The sequence below is a fragment of the Lichenostomus cassidix genome, chromosome 5 (assembly GCF_008360975.1).
Source record: "Lichenostomus cassidix isolate B80296 chromosome 5, HeHo_3.0, whole genome shotgun sequence".
NCBI classification, from domain to species: Eukaryota; Metazoa; Chordata; class Aves; order Passeriformes; family Meliphagidae; genus Lichenostomus; species Lichenostomus cassidix.
Genome location: NC_139486.1, coordinates 22639011 through 22658798, shown reverse-complemented (window position 1 = coordinate 22658798; position 19788 = coordinate 22639011). Strand labels below are relative to the sequence as shown.

Sequence of the window (19788 nt, the reverse complement as noted above, 5' to 3'; positions counted from 1 at the left end):
TATTTTATCTCTCATTTGCCATTTCTCTAGGGCTGGCAACAAGAGCAAGTGTCTGAGACTTTGCTCAGAAATCTTGGGGATCATCAGGGCAGATGATTTTTGGCTTGCAACCAAGGATGGGGATTGCATCCTGGCAAAGAAAGTAATAAAGCATAAGGTTTTCCAAAGTTAGGGACTGGACTTGATGCAGGATATGGGAGCTGCTATATCTGAGACATTTTCAGGGTATTGAAGGCAAGGATAAAACAGTTAAGTTCAAAGAAAAAAATGTATTGGGCTGGGGGGAGGGGGGAGAGGATGTGGACAGATAGATGGGCTGGGAAGATAACTTTTGTGGCTGAGTTTTGTAGTCTTGTGGAGAACCGGTGGTGTGAATGTTAAAGAGTCCACAAGAGGGGCAGTGCAGTATGAAAATAGAAGATGAAAGAGTCTGTGTGACAGTTTCAACTGTCGGAAGGCAGCAGCAGGACCAGACCTCAGCAGAGAATGTCTGATGCATGAAGCCCATGACCTGAAGCCTGGAGACCTCTGCTCTCCCCTGCCTAAGGGACTTGGGACTGTTGCAGTCAGCATTGCAGGCATTGCTACCAAGGGACTCCAGAAAAGAGCAAGGACAGAGATAGAGAGCTGGAGCAAGTAAGACCTGTGTTAAAAACAAAAGCTCTGAGTCTGTCTAGTTAGACAAAGTAGGGGCCATATTGTGTTGTGAGGGTCTGCAGCAAATGAAGTCTGAGACAGAAGGGTGATGGAGCGGGGCGGGACCTACAGGGGTGAAAAGAGGAAAACACAGGCTGAGTATCTGGAAAAAATGGTATATCCAAGGAGCTGGAATGTCTGCAGTGTCATTACCCTGCAGAGAGATAGGAAAGGAAAAGGTTTTCTGTACAAGAATTCAAATTATCATTCTTCCAGAGGGAGGTCCTTACCTTGGTCCATCAGACTATATCTCAGGCCTGTGTGTTGGTGAAGGGAGAGTGGTCATTTCCCAGCTGTGCTGGGATCCTCAAGGATATCAGATGTGCTCCTCCTGGCAACAGGGGTACCAAAATCATCACATACCCCTGGGCTATGGTTTTATATTGGTGTGGAGGGTGTGTATCCCATGTCCTGTGCTTCAACAATGTTATCTGCTGTGTCCCTTTCCCTACTGCCCTACAGGAAAAGAGTGAGGGAGGGAGTTACCCAGTCATTTCCATACCTTGTTTCCCTAGGACTCTTCTGATGACATGAGGAAAGTCCAAAGGAGGGAGAAGAATCGCATCGCTGCCCAAAAGAGCCGCCTGAGGCAGACCCAGAAAGCAGACACGCTGCACTTGGTGAGCACTCCCATCCTTTCTCATCCCTGGTGCTCAGGACTCATAGGAGACAATGTGCTTTTCCCCTGTGACTCGGAGCAGAGATGCTCAGTGGAGGCAGGACAGGAGAAGTGAGGCCAGGGCAGGATGTAGGAGTCAGCACTTGCAGTGAGAGCACACAGCCCAGGACAACTGCCACAGAAGCTTTTAGTTTTGCAGCTAATTGTGAATCCGTCTTTATCTCTCCGTTTTTCATTACTGATTTCCTTTCCCAGCCTCTTCTGACTGAGCTCTTTGAAAGCACAGTCTTATCTGGGCTGGCTCTCCCCAGGTTTGTGATTCATGCCATCACTTATGCAGAGGTGCAACGGCATACAAGGAGGCTTTTCTGTGGCACTGTGGGCACCCCCACAGTTCTTCCTGGCATGAAGAATTAGATGTTTGCTTTTCAGGTGGGATGGTCACTTCTGGCTGTGTGTGTTTGGGCAGGAGTATGTAGTCAGTGTCAGAGCACAGGGGCTGGGACACTTTACATTTTGCACATTGATACGTGCAGTCCCATGTATTTTGGGCCACTGGTGGGAAGGATGAAGAACACACAGTGTGCAGTGGGTAGAAACCGTCTTTATCCCTGTGCTGGGCTGGCTATCCTTTGAAAAGTGGTAGCTGAGGTCACGTTCAAAAAACATCCTTTGACTTACTGGTCTTCATATCCCATATTCCCATTTTTGGAAATAATTCTTGAGAATCCAGTTCTGAACCTTCCTCCTTACATAGTGTCCTTAGTCCATGGTTGGAGCTTGGTGTAAGACAGAGATTTCACTCTTTTCTCAGTAACTGCTGAACCTTCTGGAGCTGACATGGCTCTAGGCTGATTGCATTACATCTGCCAGCAGCAATGGCTCTGGGCAAGTGTGTCTGAGGGGGTGAAAAAACATCCTTTCCTTGGGGCCTGTGCTCTCTCCACAATAATCCTAGAGGTAGGTATGGGCTCTGATCTTCCCCCAGGAAAATCCTGCCTAGCTGTGCACCAGGCAGAATTGGGCTGCTTTTCTTAGAGCAGATGACAAACCACTTGCTTATGAGATAACTGCTGCTCAGCTATCATTGATAGCACACAGTCTTTGCCTTCCCATCAGGATGGGGCAGCAGGGCTAAGTCCAGTTTGTATCCAGACAGGCAGATGAAAAAAATGCAGGGAGGCAAGTAGATGATAGATGGTAAATTTCTGCTAGATTTTTTTTTCAATTCCAGTGGACAGCGACCCCCCTGCTGCTCCTGGGTTCATTCCCCAAACGTTCTTTGCCTCTGGTGGATTCTGCATCAGGGACTTTGTTTCTCTGATGTGGTTCTGCCCAGAAAAGCATGGCTCAGTTTGAGCTACAATGGTATGAAAAGAGCCAGCAGCTCCAGTTGCCCCAGGGTTTTCTAGTTGTGCTTTGAGGGGAATGAGTCATGGGAAAGCTGGGACTCCAGGCCCCTGGGTGATTCCTATCAGTTCCTGACAACAGTCACGATTTCCAAAGCATTTGGTCACCCTGAGAGATGCTGTTTGCTGTGTGAGCTCCTGCTGTGACAGCAGCTGCAAGTGCTGGGTGCATTTCACTCTGTGCACAGAGTGGACACCATCAGGAGTCAGCGTGGCAGTGGAGCGGCGAGCAGAAGGTTCACTTTGCCAAGGTGGCAGTGCAGTTTTCCAGAGCCTCCAAGTGCTAGGTTCTGCTTTAGCTGTCTCAGCTGAGTTTCCAATCCTCTGGTCCTGCCAAGGCTGCTGACTCCATGATCAATTGATGCCTGCAATACTTCGGCCTGGAGCTGACTGCACTTCAGCAGAAGCAGAGGTAGCAAAGGCTTTGATGCTCTCAGTATTGTTGAGACAAGGCTGAGCACCATTATTAACCCCTTTGTTGTTATCCTCTTTAATACCAGTATTAATTCAGTTCTTCTGAGGCCTCAGTTTCTCTTTTCTTCTGACTCAAGCGTCTCCCCTTCCTCCCCATCGTGCTGCTGCTTTCCCCGGCTGCTAGCAGGAAGCAGTGAGTCTCTTCTTTCCAGGGCAATGACAGGTTTCCTGTGACAGGTGGTTTTCTGGTTAAAGACGGCGGTTATTCAACGTGCTCTCCCCCGGGGGCTGGGCTGCCCGGGAAGGGCCCGGAGATGTATGTGTGCATCAGAGGGAGCGAAAAAGCCTGGGCGGGAGCAAGCCACAGTCAATTCTCGTAAGCCGGGGCCCGGTAGCGTGGCTGGGGCTGCCGGCATCACACCCGCACCCGGCCTGGCCAGCTGGGGGAGGAGGATTTGCCCGGGTGTGGCTATGTGATGAATTTACCAGAAATATGTCATTCTGGAAATTCTGTGAGGCAGAGAGGCGCAGGACCGCAACCCTCATGTTCCTGGCTTATCCCTGTGGGTCCCACGCTGAGGAAGCCCCTGTGGTTTTGTCTCCTCAGGAAAGTGAAGACTTGGAGAGACAGAATGCTGCCCTGCGCCGGGAGATCAAGCAGCTGACAGAGGAGATGAAACACTTCACCTCGATGCTGAGCTCCCATGAACCACTCTGTTCCATCCTGACATCCCCTCCACCGCCTCCAGAAGTGCTTTATGCCACACACTCTTTTCACCAGCCCCACATTAGCTCCCCACGCTTCCAGCACTGAGCCAGCCAGCAGGACAGCAGCCTGCCAGCTCCACTGATGGCAAGAAGTAACTTCGTGGAACTGGCATTTCCATCCAAGTGAAGGAATTGGACAGATGGACATTCCTTCTTAAAGTATGTACTCTGAGTGATTTGTCTAAGACTTGCTCCCTGTGCAGAAATGCCAGAGCCAACATGAGGCATCTTTGGACAGTTTCCAGCTTAGATTCTGGGAAGAAGAGGCAGTCACAAAAGGGCACCCCTTCTCTGCTCCTTGTTTGGGGAGACTCAAAGGAGCGTGCAGTGCGCCAGCAGCCTCCATAAAGAGTGGCTGGCTGTGACACACAACAGCAGAGCTCCAGGAAGAGGAAAGGGAACAGAAGAGGTGGAGGGGAAGGTTGGGGGCCACCAAGTATCAGGGAAAACTGGTTTATTTTTGTAAAATAAAGATTGAAAGTGTTTAACTCTTTGTTTCCAAAGTAGGATATGAGTTACACCTAAGGCCTGGCATGATACAGTGAAGACAAAGGCAGCAGCAGAATGGGGGAGCTTGGAGCCCAGGAAACAGTCCTGCACGTGCAGTAGACTAATCCAGGGCCAGCAACCAGAGCCCCATATTTAGGAGGGGGGGCCCATGCACATAGGCTGGGCAAGCTGAGGAACAATGGCTTGTTGGGCAATGGGGTCCCTAAGGAGGATTGGTCCCTCCTTGCTGCAGGGCTGGACCTGGCTAATGAGTCTGACATGCCACAGGTGTGTGGCATCACAGGTGTGTAGCATCACAGGTCTCTTCCCTATTGACCCTCTCAGCTCCCTGCTACTGGTGGCTATGGCTCCACATGCTCCCCTTGCATGTGTGGAGGTGCACTGCCATGTTGTGTCAGCTCACCTGCAGATCTTGGCGGGCTGGTGGAGCCTTCAGCTTGGCCAGCAGCACAGCTGGGAAAGAGAATCATGGCATGGAAGGAGCTGGTGATGTTGTGCTGGAGTGCACAGGAGAAGCAGAACCTAGCAGGACTCTTGCTCCAAGGCACCCTGCTAAGGCATGTGGCTGCAGCCTACATTCTTTCCCCTTGCCCATCAGTCACAGCTCCACAAAAGGCTGCTGCACTGCCTCATGCATCAAAACAGATGAAACCTGAAAGGTCAGAGAGGAGTAGATCAGTACCTCTGAGTCTAATTTATTGGAAACACAAGCTGGTCCATACAGGCAGTCTCTGCACCTTACCTTACACCAACACCAGCCAGCAGTCCATTTATCAGCCCCACTCTGTACACAAGGCTGAAGCCCACCTGCAGTGCAGGTTCCTTTGAAAACAGTGGCTCAGGACTGCTGCCATCTTCAAGGAGCATCAGCTGCAATCTTTTCAGCATAGAGTACCACAAGCAGTGCTGCTGATGTAGGCTTTTAAATGAGGGAAATAGACCAAATTTGTAGAGATCCTTCTTTCAGACACAGAGGAGCAGCTTTTCCAGATAGGTTTTGGCCCTCATGAGTGGTTGGGTAAAGTCTGAAATGTGCTGTGCTGTGCCCATTTTCTCTCTCTGGTTTGTACTAGGAAGATGATAACCAAACACTGCTGTGTCTCACCAAGCTGTCCTCAGGATATGTGCAGATAGCACTGTGATTTCTCCTACCGTGGCCTGTTCAAAGGTTTGTGAGCCTTCTGCCTCCAATTTCTGTGCCAGCATGGGAAGCACCATGGTCAGAGATGCCTGGTGTCAGCACATTGGCCTGGGTGTCACCACCCTACAAAAGCAGTGCTGAGGCAATGGGTGATTGCACTAGCCCTCCCTATCTGTGTGGCTCTGCCCCCTGTCCCGAGGGGGATGTGCACATTTAGGGGAGAACATAGGGAAGGATGGTGGTTTTTCCAGTCAAGGAGCTGGGTTTCTGCATATATGATATGCAGAATACATCTTCAGGAACAATTTCAATGTGTCTTACACTACCCCTCTGCTAGATCTCACACCAAAAGGCTTCACTCTAACCATGGTTCAACTAACAGAACTGCTGATTCCTTGCACAGGCCATGCTTTGAGCTAGCCAGGCTACACAGGCCCCTCCCAAGGTGCTTTTCTCTGGAATTTGTCCTTTTAAGCCTGAGAGAGACAACTGACTTCAACCCTAGATGAGCTTGTCTTTACAGGCTCTGCTTCTGCTCCTTGAGCTTCTGGTGGATTTTCTCCCAGATTTTTCACTTTCACTGTTCCTTAGGGTTCTGATGTTCCCATGCGTCCTGATTTAGTCAGAGAAAAAAGGCTACTGCTACCTTGCTTGGGGTTTGCTGTGGAAGGCACTGCAGGCCCATGTTCTTCACTGGAGGATGCAACAGAGTCCCACCAAAGCTTGCAGTGTTGCCTACAGGGAGAGGTCTCCATCCTTGCTGTGGCCTTTGTGTTTTCTCATGGCTATAAAATGTTACGCTTAGCTTTAGCTGCAGATGGAGAAGGTCCTACCCTGATGTATATGTCACCTATGCCCACACAGACATGAAGCCAATATTTTTGCCACAGAGCTGTCGAAGTCTAGACCCTTTAGGCTGGGTGGGGTTCTGTGTGATGCCTGCAGACTTGCTAGACCCACTCACTGGTAACGTCTCAGACTTATTACTGGAACTGAGAACGAAAATAAGCGGTAAGTAGTGACTGGGAGATAGGTTTGCAACAACATCCTCTCCAAAACCTAAACAATATTCTTGGCATCGTCAGTTTACGTGTCCTGCGCATTCTGCATGGCTGGCTATGAGCTGGAAGGCCTCCTAGCAGCGTTGTGCTCAGCCGTTCTGGCCAAACCGAGCCGTTCTGGTGTTTGCTGGTGCTGGGTGACACATCTTCAAATCTGACTTGTCCTTGCCCCAGCCTTGCCCTCAAAAACCTGATCACAGAACATGATCGGCATGGTTCAAGCCAGCTTGGACCTCTGCTTGCTTCTGGTAATTGTGAGGTGTCTGGGAGGCAGTCTCTCTTTGTTATGAAGAATGGTCCTTATCACCCAGGCAGCAAGGGACGACATATCCTTTGAGCCCTTTCAAATTGGCTGGAGACAAGATCTTTACCTGAGGCTATTTGCAGAGCTGCATGAAGAGCTGCTTTTTCCGGCTGTGTGAGGAGATTCCTTCACTTCTGTACTGGTGCTGTCTCTTGCTTCCCTTTCCCATGCTTCAGGCGTCTCCTCAGGGCTCCTCACACAGCTGCTTTTGATTCCTAAGTAGTCAAGTGCCTCTCCTCGGGTGTGGCCCTCATTGCTGTCTGCAAATGAACTGCAAATGAGGCTAAACGAGGAGCAAGGTGCAGGGAGATGGCCAGTGCAATCATCTCCGATTGCTTTCACTTGTCTGCTCCTACCAGCAATGCAATTCCTGTAATTTTCATTTCCATGGCATCTGGCATTTCTTAAGTTATCCGTGTGTTATCCGGCCATGCCCAGCCTTCAGGAGCACTGTGGTGCTGGCTGCTCCAAGGAAAGGGGATGCTTCTGGGCACACAACTGGGTAAACCGGGTGATGGCTGGGCCTGTGGAAGCCTGTCCCTGCCCCAGTAGGATGTCAGAGCCTTCTGTTGTGCTATATACTTCCTCATTGAAACCTCTCTCAAAACAGTACATAAACGATGGCTCGCAGGGGTCTGAGAGACTCTTTTCCAGCGGGGAAGGCCAGACAGGAGGGAGACAGCTGTGCTCTGCAAGCACAGCCTGCTGAGCACTGCGTGCATGCTGGCCTCTGCTGGGCAAAGGCTGAGTGCTCCCAGCCGGCACCTGCATCCCTCTTGGCAGAGACACTTTGGCAAAGGACAGACTAAGCAGCTCTGTTGCCCATTTTGCTGTGGTTCCAAAGTATTTATGTACTTGTTTTACATCCCATCTCAGAATTCACTTCTGTTAGAACTGCCACCCTTCATCAGCAAGAGGATAACCTCCTGCATACTAAACCAAAGCAGCAGCCCACAAAAAGACCCTCTCTCTGCTTGCTGCAATGATCATACTGTGCAAAACAGCACTTGTCATACAAAAATGCTCCCTGGATGCTAATACTTCAGCACAAAGAGATCAAAGAAGATCAGGAATCACTGCTAAGAGACAAAGTATTTTTATAAATCACAAGCTGTCAAGAGGAAAAACCAAAGCATGGCATGAAATGGTGAGACTTTCTCCTAGCGAACAGCACTGTGCTCACTTTGTGTTCTGCTGTGTTTCTGCCACATTATTGATTAGTGTTCTGGAGGAGATTTGTGTTGTGAGGCAGCAATATATGTATACATAAACTTTTTTAGGTTACTCAAAAATCCTACCCAACTAAATGTTAGGGAGTATATATTCATCGCTTGCCAGGGCAGGGTTACAATCAATGTGTTAGGGTTAGAACATGGACTATAATTTTTCTTGCAGCTGAGGCTGCAGATATCAGACCCTGAGAGTTCTGCTGCTTCAGAGACATCCACACAGAGACAACACACCTTCCTCCCAACTCCCAGTTCTGTGCTTTTTCCTAAGACACAATCAACTTTTTTCCCCTCACAGCAGTGGTGGTTTGGTGCCATGGTCCTCAGAACTTTTCCCAGGTTTGTCTTTTTTTCTGCAGTGTGAGTGGGAGAAAGAAGAGGGTCATGCCTGAGTTCAGCAGCGAGGCTATGCATATTTCCAGCACTCTTTTATTATTAATTAATGTCAGCTGCAAACAATAGAAAATTAAAATCTTCTTTCTTGTGTCATTGCCATGAACTGGTATGACTCACTGAGATGGAGGCTGGAAGATGCTGAGTAAGAAGGGCTTATATACGTCGAGCATTGGTATTTGGGGTTAATCTGTGACCCTGATCTGGGCTGGGCATGTAAATCTAGACTATGGCTCAGTTTTGAGACTGACTGGATCTTTTTTCACTCCTTTTATCCTGAGATGAACAAAGAGTTCTTCGTGTCTGTGTGTGCCTGGTGCACAGCAGAGGAATGAGGTGCGTTTTCTCCAATGACAGGGTTTATGCACAGCTTTCCTCACAGCTGTCTTTATCTCCACAGCTTTTCACAAGCAAGGGTTAAGAGCTGGGTTTACATACTCAAGCAGCACAGCAGGCTAACCACAGATACAAGGTTTTGGATTAGAGTCGGTTCTCATCTGGCCAAATCAGAGAATGGGGCAGACCAAGTTCATGTCTGTTTGCAGAAGGCCATGCAGAGGTAGTGTAAGCACCCTGTATCTGGAGAGGTGTGCACTAACCAGAAACTCGCAGCTTTGAGGTACCTGGCGTGCAAGCGCTTTTCCATTCTGCGCACTCCTTTTACATTTTTCTTGCAGCAAGGAGGCAGCTGTGAATATTAGCAGTTCAGCCATGCTCTCCCATCTACTCTCTGCAGTTCAGACTTAGCATGATTCATCCACACAAATATCACATCTGAACTGGACAGGGTTGAATTAAAGCCACTGCTCTGTTAAAGCCATGGTTTAACATGGTTTGAACAGGGAGATTGGATTTGCAAATAGGTGGTAGTTCAAGCTGCTGTTGGGCAAGCCCTTGCAGCCCAGGTGGGAAGGTGTCAGACTGGGAAAAATGCTGCCCCTGGCAGGGCCACATAATCACCATAACTCTTTGTGGCCCTGTAAAATAGACACAAATTATGCACCCTTAATGAAGCTCCCAGAGAGTGAGAGCTACACATGAAACATGCTGAAGGGGAGCAAAACATTATTTCCCTTCCCTGAGTTGTACTTTTGAAAGGCCTAAAACTTTGAACAGTATAGGTTTGGTGCTCAAAGTTAGCTGCTGCACAACTTTGATGGCTCTGAAGTCTTCAATCTTCTCTAGATGAGATTTTAGGCTGTGCAACTAAACCATTGTGTTTTGTGTAGAGGAAGGTAATATTTGCAAAATTCTGAGTGCTGCGGAGGTTGCCTGCTACACTGTTACGAATGGAGTTGTCCATCAGTGTTCATGTACCCAGATCTTTACACTGGCAGTGTAACAGGAAAGATTCTTGAGGGTTTAGGGTGTCAAAATAATTGTGCATCAAAAGTACAGTAACAAACGAATCCATTACCTTGTGGCTCTTGGGATGCAGGAAGCTATAGGTGCCAGCAGAGGGCTTGCAGGGTTCCCTGCTCCATAGGGGAACACCACTGGCTTTTTCCAGCGCAGAAGCCCTGCCAGCCCACACTGCACAGCGTGTCTCCAGCTGTGCACTGCATCCAGGTGTCACCCAGAAATGAGTGCCTCTGCCAGCTATTTGAGTCTTGTCATTTGGTCTTATGATACAACTACATGACTTCTGGAAAACGCCACTGAAGCAATTTGGATGTTGAACCCAATATAAAACCTTCTCCCTCCATTAACAAAGATCTTGTAATCTTTCCTGCAGTGGCTGCCTTGAAAAGTTGTGTGGGGTATCTGCTGAGAGTTCTTCTAGACCTAAATGCTATCAGTCAAAATGTGATACAGTCACCTAAGAGCTAAGCTAGTTAAGTAAGTGCAGTGATGAAATTCAGAGGCACAAGTAACAAGGCTGAGAGTTTGAAAGCAAGGGACATCCTATGATTGTTTGAGGTTAGATACTTCCCATTTAGAGGGAACCTAAAGAACTGTATGGATGTAAGATCCAGTAGATCCCTGAGTACTTGCTTTTCCTTAGCAATTTTCTTCTTTTGTTCACCTACTCCTTGGATCTCTGAACCAGTGTGGGAGAGAAAAGACACCAAGGAATTATACTTTCCACAATAATTTTCTACTATACCTTTTGCACACCTTCCAAACCAATTTTCACCACCCATTTGTATCACCTTGCTTGTTATTGAGCCCTGTTGCCATCTGGATTATCATTGCTGTCACCATCCCTAGCATTTATATTTACTGGGTGGACTTTTAAGAAGGGCAAGCTTGTTACAAGGTGTGTTCTTTAGTGCTTACTGAACATAAAAGAATTGTATATACTCATCAGTCATAAAGGCAGCATATATTGCAAGACAGTCCGTGTTGGATGTTACAGAGGTTAGAGGTCAGGCTCTATCTGATGGCCTGTATTGTTACACTTAATTTGGGTCCTGCTTCTTCCTCTGATTTAATGCATTCCAATCTTCATGGATACTTTTGGCTCTAGGATCCTATAAGATAAGCTTTTTAGCACTTATGTTAATCTCCATGTAAAGGAGATTTCCCTCTAGCTTTAAAATCCACTTCAAGGGGTTGTCCTGAAATATAAATAATTTTTCATGGCTAAGAAATTTTTATATGAATGTGCTGTGATGAGGGAAATCCAAAAGCAGCTGCTCTGTTGCTTCAAGAAGGGAAAGAGGCATGTGAGTAGAAACAGATGCAGCAATAGAGGAGGAAATGCAAAGCACAGGGGTTTTATTTTAGTATTTTATAATTAGAAATTGGCAAATTATATAAAGGGGTGATTGAACAGTTCACAGAGTCAGTAACAAAACAGCTCTGAAATCCAAGGGCAGGAGTTGAAGGAAGTGTGGGCCTTTAGGTACGAAAAATACTTGTGTGACTCAGCTTTGAGGAGCCGGTGTTGCTTCCCTGCCTGGCTCACGTTCACTTGACAGGGTGCAGTCATCAGAGGCTGGGAATTACCTTCATGCATCTGATTTCAGCTGTTATTTTCAGCAGAGTCTGTATTTTAGTCACTCTTGACTTAACAGTTGACTTTTCTGATGGGACTAAGACATTGGAGCAAATGGCTCCTTGCGTGGCAGGCTCTGATTTTCTACAGATCTTATGTTGATGATGAGTAAACCTGAGGATTTTTGAGAGGAACTTAGGAGCTGAAGGTGGGACTAAAACAAAACTCAAGATGACAGGCTGTTTCTGACCCCAGTTTGGTGTAGGGCTGGCAAGAAGCAAAGGACCCAACATGTGTTTCTCAGTCCTCTCCCATATATCTAAATATTTGTCTGTGTGTGTGTTCTTTTTTCAGTCATGTATTAAGAAATTCAGCTGTTCTCAGTGTCTTCCTGATATGTGACAGTACCTCCTCTACTCCTAATTTGTTTTCTTTATACTTTTCCTGCTTGTTCTTTTTCTTCAAATCACATTCAGTCACTGATATTTTCCTCTTTGCTGCCCAGAGACCTTATGACAGCAGATTGCCATACAGTACCTAATTCCATTATTCTGCATTTATCTGAGTTTACAAATTAAAGATGCCATGGACTGTGGCAATATTTTCAGTTGCAGAAAGCTAAAGCTACAGTCCTAAAGTAATTTTGACCTAAATACAGCATGTAGGTGACATATTTAAGTTAGGCTTGAGTAATTCACTAATGTCTTGACCATCTGCAAATTTTGTTCCTTGCACTGCTAAAGGGATTATTAAGAAATTATGGTCCTCTGAACAGATTGCCATCCTAAAAATTGCTGTGCATTTCTTTTCTTAAGTTTGCTTTTCAACTGCTCTTTAATTAGTGATAGTGATTACCTCTGTGTAACTCTGATTTCTGTATAAGACTGGAGAATTTTGTAAAGATCTCTTCAAATCTTATGAACCTAAAAGTTAATTTTCTGTATTATCTCATTGTTGTATCCTTAGAGTTCGCAGAATAATTTGCAGAACCACGACAATCTTTTTCCTCCTCCATTTCACCTCTGCCCTCTCTGCACCACTATCATTCATTGCATTCCTGATAACATTTAGACTACAACTTTGTTAAAATAAATTCCTTTGCTCTTTCTGTTGTCTCAGTGCAGAGCCTGGAGTTAACTTTGGTTGCCTAATTTAATAATAAATGGGACTGAAAACCTCTTTTTGCTCTTTTGCTTCCGAATTTGCCTTTCTTATTTATTATGTAAAAGGGCTACATTATGACTATGTTGTACCATTGCGAGAAGCATCCCAGGTGAGACTGGAGGTGAGCGGCAAAGCTGTGGGCTGAGGAGGGAGAGAGTAGGAGGGTTTGCCACTCTGCCCTGTGGAGCTTTCAGCACAGTACATAGGGAAGACTGCACTGGCTTTGCTGGTATCCAGATGTGCTTCTGACTGCTTTGTTGGGAGTAGAAAACCCAAGCAGGTGATGAGAAGCAAGTTCTGTGAGGATACACTGCAAGAACCACTGGAATTGACATTTGTTCTCCTTGGAATAATTTGTCCAAAGCTCTTCTCTTTTGGGGTTTTGTTTGTTTGTTTTCTTGCATGGTAAATAAGGACATAAAGACATCAAAGCTATTTATCTGTCTTTGCTCCTGACAGTAGGTAGATAACTCAGAGGACAGCAGCAGTAACCTGGGACAGTGTTCCACCAGGTCTATGAAAAGGCTACATTAGGATGTAGCTACCGAGTAAATACAAGCCAGAGAAACTTCACTTTTTCATATTCTGTATTCCTTTGTTTTAGGAATAGAACATCCTAAAGACACTGCTCCCATTTTTCCAAATGAATTTTGACCTGTGTGTTAAATGCTGGAAGGAAGCCGAACACCATCAGCAACCCTGCATCCTTGTGCTGAGGAATGTTTATGCAATTCAGGTAACATGATGCTAATTAAATGAACACTAGATCATAAATGATCTCCAGACAGGCATCTGCCAGTGGCGTGTTGCTAAAGTAATGGGAAAACAAGCGCTGACTCATTAACTGCGAGTTCCCTATGAGGATGGAAACAAACACCACTTTTGGCTCTTTTGCTTTAGTGACGCTGAGATGTTTTAATTTTGACTTCACTGGATATTTTCACTCTCTAGTGTGCCATGTCGTGAAAAAAGCCATCAGAGGCAAACCCAAACGAAACCCAAACTGGTTCCTACTCCAGAACCACACCGTGGCATCTCTGGCGGTGTCGAGCATTGCCCACTCGCTTACAGCTCGGCCAGGTCACAGTTCTGCTCAGCCCACGTCCCGTTCACCACTAGTGCCCGAAGTCTCTCCTGTCCCCGGCCCTCCAACACCGTGGGGGGGGGCGCTCGGTGGGGCCGGACAGGGGCTGGGGCACCGGCTGTGGGGAAGGGTCCCGGCCCCCCTACGGCGCGGCGGGCAGCGCATCCGCAGGGCCCAGCCCCGACCTGCCACCCCGCCGAGGCCGGCCATACCCACCGCGGGGCGGGGCGGAGGGCGGGCAGGGCCGGGCCGGGCCGGGGGCACCGCCCTGCGCGGCGGCCGCCAGTGAGCCCGGCGGGGGCGGCCGGGCGGGGCGGCCTGGGCAGGTGGTGCTGGCGGGAGGCCGAGCCGAGCGGAGCAGAACCGAGCCGAGCGGAGCCGAGCCGAGCCGAGCGGAGCCGAACCGAGCCGAGCGGAGCTGAGCCGAGCGTGGCCCGCGGTGCCGGCATGGTGTTGCAGGAGCCCGCCGGGGCACCGAGTCTGTCGACTGCGGCGAGAGGGGCCGCTGATGCCGCCGCCGAGGTCCGGCTGTCCCGGCTTCGCTGGGCCGTGCTGCTGCTCTTCAGCAGCTACTCCCTGTGCAATGCCTTCCAGTGGATCCAGTACGGCAGCATCAACAACATATTCGTGCGCTTCTACGACGTGAGCGCCTTCGCCATCGACTGGCTTTCCATGAGCTACATGCTCATCTACATCCCCCTGCTCTTCCCTGTCGCTTGGCTGCTGGACAAGAGGGGCCTGCGCCTCATCGCCGTGGCTGGCTCGGCCCTCAATGCCGTGGGTGCCTGGGTGAAGCTGGGCAGCCTGAAGCCGCATCTCTTCCCCGTCACCGTCCTGGGGCAGGTCATCTGTGCCCTGTCCCAGGTCTTCATCCTGGGCATGCCCTCACGCATTGCCTCGGTCTGGTTTGGCTCCCACGAGGTCTCCACCGCCTGCTCCATTGCGGTCTTTGGGAACCAGGTAATGGGCAGCTGCACCCCGGCTGGCCAGGCATGTGGGGCGAGCTGTCACCTGCCTGGCCGGAGATTGGGAATGCTGAGGGAGCAAACCAGGGAGGGGTAAGAGATTCACAGGGTCTGGAGGGCAGCAGCAGGGATAACATGAACTTACATGAAATTCCCTTCGGAAGAGGCAGCTGGTATTTGGGAGGATGCCACTGGGGTTAACCTGAGTGCTGATGGTGGTGGCAGAGGCAAGTAGGACCTACATACACAAAATTCGGTGCAGCTTGGGGATTAGATATGATTCTGGCTTGGAGAGGTCTTTGGCTCAGGCTCTTCTCCAGTGCCCTCCACCGCCTGTGTGTGTGAATCCTCAATCCAGGGCTGTGATTCAGTAGAGCCATGAATGGCCTGGAGGGAGAAAGCGCAGTGCTGAGAAACTGCTTTAGGCAGTGTCCTTCAGACCTCATATGGACTTGACATTGCAATATCCTCTTCCTGCTGACAACTAGATGGGACAAAGGAGATTAGCTGTCTAGTGACAACAGTACTTGTCATCGGGCCCTGGAGGAAAAGGACTTTGGCACTTTGATACCTCTTAAAAGCAGGTACAGAGTTTCCACAAGCAGTAGCTTTGAAAAAAAGTTCCATCAGGCGAGTGTGAGGTCAGCTCCCTGAGCACTCTTGTATCAGTGCGGGTGCTGGAGGCCAATGACCCGCTCAAGCCGTGACTGTCTTTTCTTGTAGCCAGCTAGTGCTCAGAGGAGATAAACTTTTACACAGCTTTGAAAGGATCAGGCAAATAGCTTATTGACCCTTGCACCGGAACACCCGCTCATACCAGCTGAGAAAGCTGATAGGCCAATACTGATACATAAGTGAAGTGAGTCTGGCTCAGCAGCCCTGACACAAAGAAGAGGAAAGTAGAACCTGGCACTAGCTGCCAGGCTGGACCTGTGCACCTTGTTTTGACATCCAGTGTACTCCCCTACACGTGACTCTGTGCACCAACCTGGGCCATTCAGCCTGTGGGTGGCTGCCATTCAGATTTGTAGGGTTTTCAATTCAGGTAGCTTCTAATGCAGGCTGCTTCTTCCTGTGTTTCTGTATTTTTGAGATACTGCTGAGGCAAAAAGAGGTGAATGCTTGGAGATGGTATTTAAGGAACTGAAGTTTGCAGAACAGCAGTAGGGATTAAGGAGAGTGCTTTACACCTTTTGGAAAGAGAAAACATACTTACATTTCTCTGAGTGCATCTAAGCTTTCCTTTTTGCTCTTATCACCCGTTCTAGTGGGTTGGCTTTTATGTGTTTTTAAATGAATCTTTAGAGTGGAAGGCATCTAACTTCGCAGGAGCAAATAAGTAACTGAGTGTTTCACTGTCAGACTTTTTAAAAATTATTCAGGTGGAGTTACTCAGCACTAGAAATCCAAACAATGAGGCTGTCCGCCTATGCTATATGCCTGTGTGGAGTCACCAGCATCCTAAAAGGAGTGGCTAAGTATGGCGGTTGTGAAAAGCAAACTTTGGCTACCCTTTTGGTGTTCCACATTGCTCTGACTGTTGAGCTGGCATGACAATGAGACCTCAGTTCAGTACATAGTCTTTGCTTTGTAAGCCCAGACTTTCCTTTTAGAGATTTGGAGAAGTCAGAAATGGCAGTGACTAAAGACAGAGCATACTCCATAGAGAAGACCTATTCATTCCCATAGTCAAACATAATCACAGTGGATGAAAAGTAGTTATTTTGTTTAGTGGTGATGTTGGGCAGGGGGAAGAAATAGAGGCATCAATTTTTCCTGACTGCAGTTAAAGACTGTGCATTAGGGAGTGTTAGCATAGGGTATAATACAGTGGTTTTGTAATTGCAGTATTGTAAATTATTCCTTATGCTCATTTCTCTACAACTATTTGGTTTTCCTTTCCTTGCCGTGTCACTTTGTGTAATTATTGTTATTATTGAATACCAAGCACTGTTGTCCCTCTCCATCAAGAGCTGCAAGCAACTGCATGAAGAAGCAGGGACGTGTCACTGCTTCTTTATTTGCTATACCTGCCGTCTTTCTGCTCCTGCCCTCTTGGCCCCAGGCTGCACTTCAGCAACGCTGTCCTGAGGAGAGTGCTGACTGCTGGCTCATCTCAGTCTGCCGAGCCCTTGTCTGCCCAGAGCGCTGCTGCTTGCTGGCTGATGGTATCTTTCAGGTTCAAAGTTAGCCCTGAACAGTAAATAATTTAATCAATCAGACCAGGTATTAAATATCCTTTAAAAAACCAAGCAATCCATAGTAAGGTATCACAATCACCTCACTTGTTTCTGGCCATGTGTTGGCTGGGGTATCTGAAGTGTAAAGAAAGGTTAGATTGGGCACTCTTGAATCGATGCTGGAGAGCTTCTAGAAGAGTGTCAGCACCTGTGGAGGTGATCACATTCTCTTGTTTACCCACTGCTGGTTTTCATGACGTTTTATTTTTCCACATTTTCACAGAAAGATATATAGGTGTTTTTTCCAGTCTTTTTCCTTGTCCTTGCAAGTTCTTGTGTGGGGAGGTATAGAATGAAGTTTGCATGTCAGATGCTTTGATGTTAATATATTAGCGTTATTAAAATATTCCTGGCTTCTCATTGTTTGAAAGACTAGGAAAAATCTGTATGGGGACTCTTCCTAAGGCTGAAGATCTGGGGTAAAGAAATGGAAGTGTTACAGAGAGTTCACTAATGTCCTTCAGATGTATTTTAATATTGGGAAGAATTTGTCTGACATGCTTATGAAAGACAGCTGTCAGTAGTAGTGATGTAGAACACTACATCAGCAGTGTTCCTTGTGGAGCACCTCTGTGCTGGATATCTGCGTGAAGTCCCACACACACGAGGCGGAGAGGAGAGAGCAGTCTGTGTAAGGCCGTTCTGCTTCCATTTTGATGTATTGATTCCTCAGCTGGGTCCTTGTTTGGGGCTGTGGTTCAGACCTGACAGGTAGCAGCGAACAGACTTCTGACATTTAGTTGGTGGGAGACTGTCTATCATTTTCCCTGGTGACAGGACTGCAGTGGGAAGAAATGCTCTGCTGAGATACTGGCATTTGCAGGAGTATGTGCTTGCTGGAGCAGCAGGTCTTGTCCCTTTATTTAACACACTTGCTCTTCTGTAATTTGGGGCAGAGGAGGCACATGGTCCTTTGGCATGACAGAACTAACGTGGTGGGGATGTTTAGGTAGTGAGTTAGATTTTCATGGCTTTTTGAAATTTATAAGCTGGAGTCTGATGGCCAGGTACCAGCTCTCTCCTTCGGCTGCCATGGTGCATGCTGGACTGCTGTGCCTGGGTTTTAGGCATATCTCACTCTTACTAGTTTATCTCCCTCTTGCCACTTGATGGGCAAGGGGCATGGGCAGCATGCAGAGAAGCGTATAACTGTGTTGCACACAGAGGAAGAACATTTGTGGGATTGATTTGTATTGCTTTGCCATCAGTATTGGGGCTTTTTTTGATTGAGAGAGACCTTGTTCCTGTTTCTTCTTGTTTTGACAAAGAAACAAGCAGCTGATGGGCTTGGGAGTAAGGATGTGGGCGTGTGAAATGATCTTTTTGCAGTAATTTAGCGTCCTTTTTCTTCTTTTCTTTTTTTGGTTTTTTTTTAAAATCAGGGGTTGATAAAAAGTGATGTGAATTGGGAAGAAAGAAAACATCAGCCTCATATTAAGCTCTGACTCAGGGGAAAAATCGTCCAGCACCTTACTGATCTTCAGGTGGGATCTGTCTCTGTTCTGTTGCAGCTGCCATGTGACTTCAGAGATTTAGGGTTCCATGACAGAAACAGCCTAAGGCAGAGGGTTTAGGTGATATCTGCAGCCTGGTGGGAGTGCCAGTCTCGAAGTGATTAGGTGATGGCTTTTGAAGTGGACAAACCGGATGATAAGCTGTGAATGAAATTCAGGGAAATGTTCTCACTTTCACTCCTGGTGGGTCCTTTCCTCCGGTCTTGAATTGGGGGAACGAGTCTGCCTGGGGTAGTGGGTGGGGTGGGTTTTGCCATATAATCGGGTCTGCAGCATGTGAATGGCCATTGCTCTTGTGCTGGTGAGCCTACAGTGTTGTTTGTGCTAAGCATGTGCCATTGTTTGATGCCTCACTGATAGCTCTGTTCTGAACCTTTTGCCCTTCAGGGTAGGCAGCACCTGAAAGTCTAAAAAGCATCCTGGAAATGTAGCATGCCCTATGGAATTCCTGTCTTCCAGCGTTTGAGTGGACTTCTGGATCTCTTTGGCTGTTCTGTCTCTGCTGGAGAATTTCCATCCCCTCAAATGATTCCATGTTAGAAATATTGTCAGGTGGTCATCTGTCTCACAGCCCTCTGTAACTTGGCCCTGTATCTCCCAGAGTTTCAGCTGTCAGAATAGAGAAGATTTTAGTGGCAGTAGCTAATGGTTGACATAGTAGGTTGTAGTGGCAATAGTTAATGGTTGACATTCTCCAGCTCTGTCTCCTCTCTCTCCCTAAAAAAAAAAAAAAAAAAAAAAGACTGGGTGGATCAGAGCACTTGGATCTCAAGGAGTGCTATGTGGCCAACTCTCCAAGATCCTGGATGTGGCTCAGCGTGGCAGGGCGTGCTGACCAAATAGCAGTGTGGCTTTCGCAGGAATGCCTAAGTTTCTATAAATGGACTTGAGAGCCTGAAATGAACTTTTTCTACCCATTTCATCTGATGCTCCCTTCCCAGACATATACCAAAGGCAGTTCTCATTTCTCTCTTACAGAAGAATTTGGCTTTTAGGTTAAGTTCTGCATGGGAGTTTAAATGAATGTCTGCAGTGTTTCTGATGGGAGGGCCTACCCTCAGCACTTGCCCTGCAGGATCCCCGGGATTGTCTGTATTAGGTGACTGTAGTAGGTCCTTGACCAAAGTATGATATCCCCACTGAGGATTCCAGTAGCAGCTGAGGTCACTATCAGAGCTGAAATTCTCTTCTGCTTTGTCCTCTCTGTTGTCTACTGCTGTTATTTTGCTGTGTTGCATTGCTTTCCCAGCATACTGGAGGAAGGTTCATTTAAGGCTGACAGGCCCTGAATGACTTGCCCAGGGAAATAGTCTTCACTGTACAGCATTGCATCATA

At 47.7% G+C, this 19788-nt stretch overlaps 2 protein-coding genes across 5 annotated transcripts in view; both read left to right on the top strand.

Moving 5' to 3' along the window:
- BATF (basic leucine zipper ATF-like transcription factor) overlaps window positions 1-4394 on the top strand; it is a 38234-nt gene extending 33840 nt beyond the window's left edge. Inside the window, exons 4-5 of the mRNA XM_085061745.1 lie at window positions 1212-1316; window positions 3746-4394. Coding sequence (XP_084917871.1) covers window positions 1212-1316; window positions 3746-3952 — 312 coding nt within the window. The 3' untranslated portion in view covers window positions 3953-4394. The remainder of the gene's footprint in view (window positions 1-1211; window positions 1317-3745) is intronic.
- Window positions 4395-14003: 9609 nt separating this feature from the next.
- FLVCR2 (FLVCR choline and putative heme transporter 2) overlaps window positions 14004-19788 on the top strand; it is a 33393-nt gene continuing 27608 nt past the window's right edge. For all 4 annotated transcript variants that reach the window (XM_085061721.1, XM_085061719.1, XM_085061718.1 and 1 more), the window contains exon 1: window positions 14004-14693. In XM_085061721.1, the coding sequence (XP_084917847.1) occupies window positions 14181-14693 (513 nt within the window). In that variant the 5' untranslated portion in view covers window positions 14004-14180. The remainder of the gene's footprint in view (window positions 14694-19788) is intronic.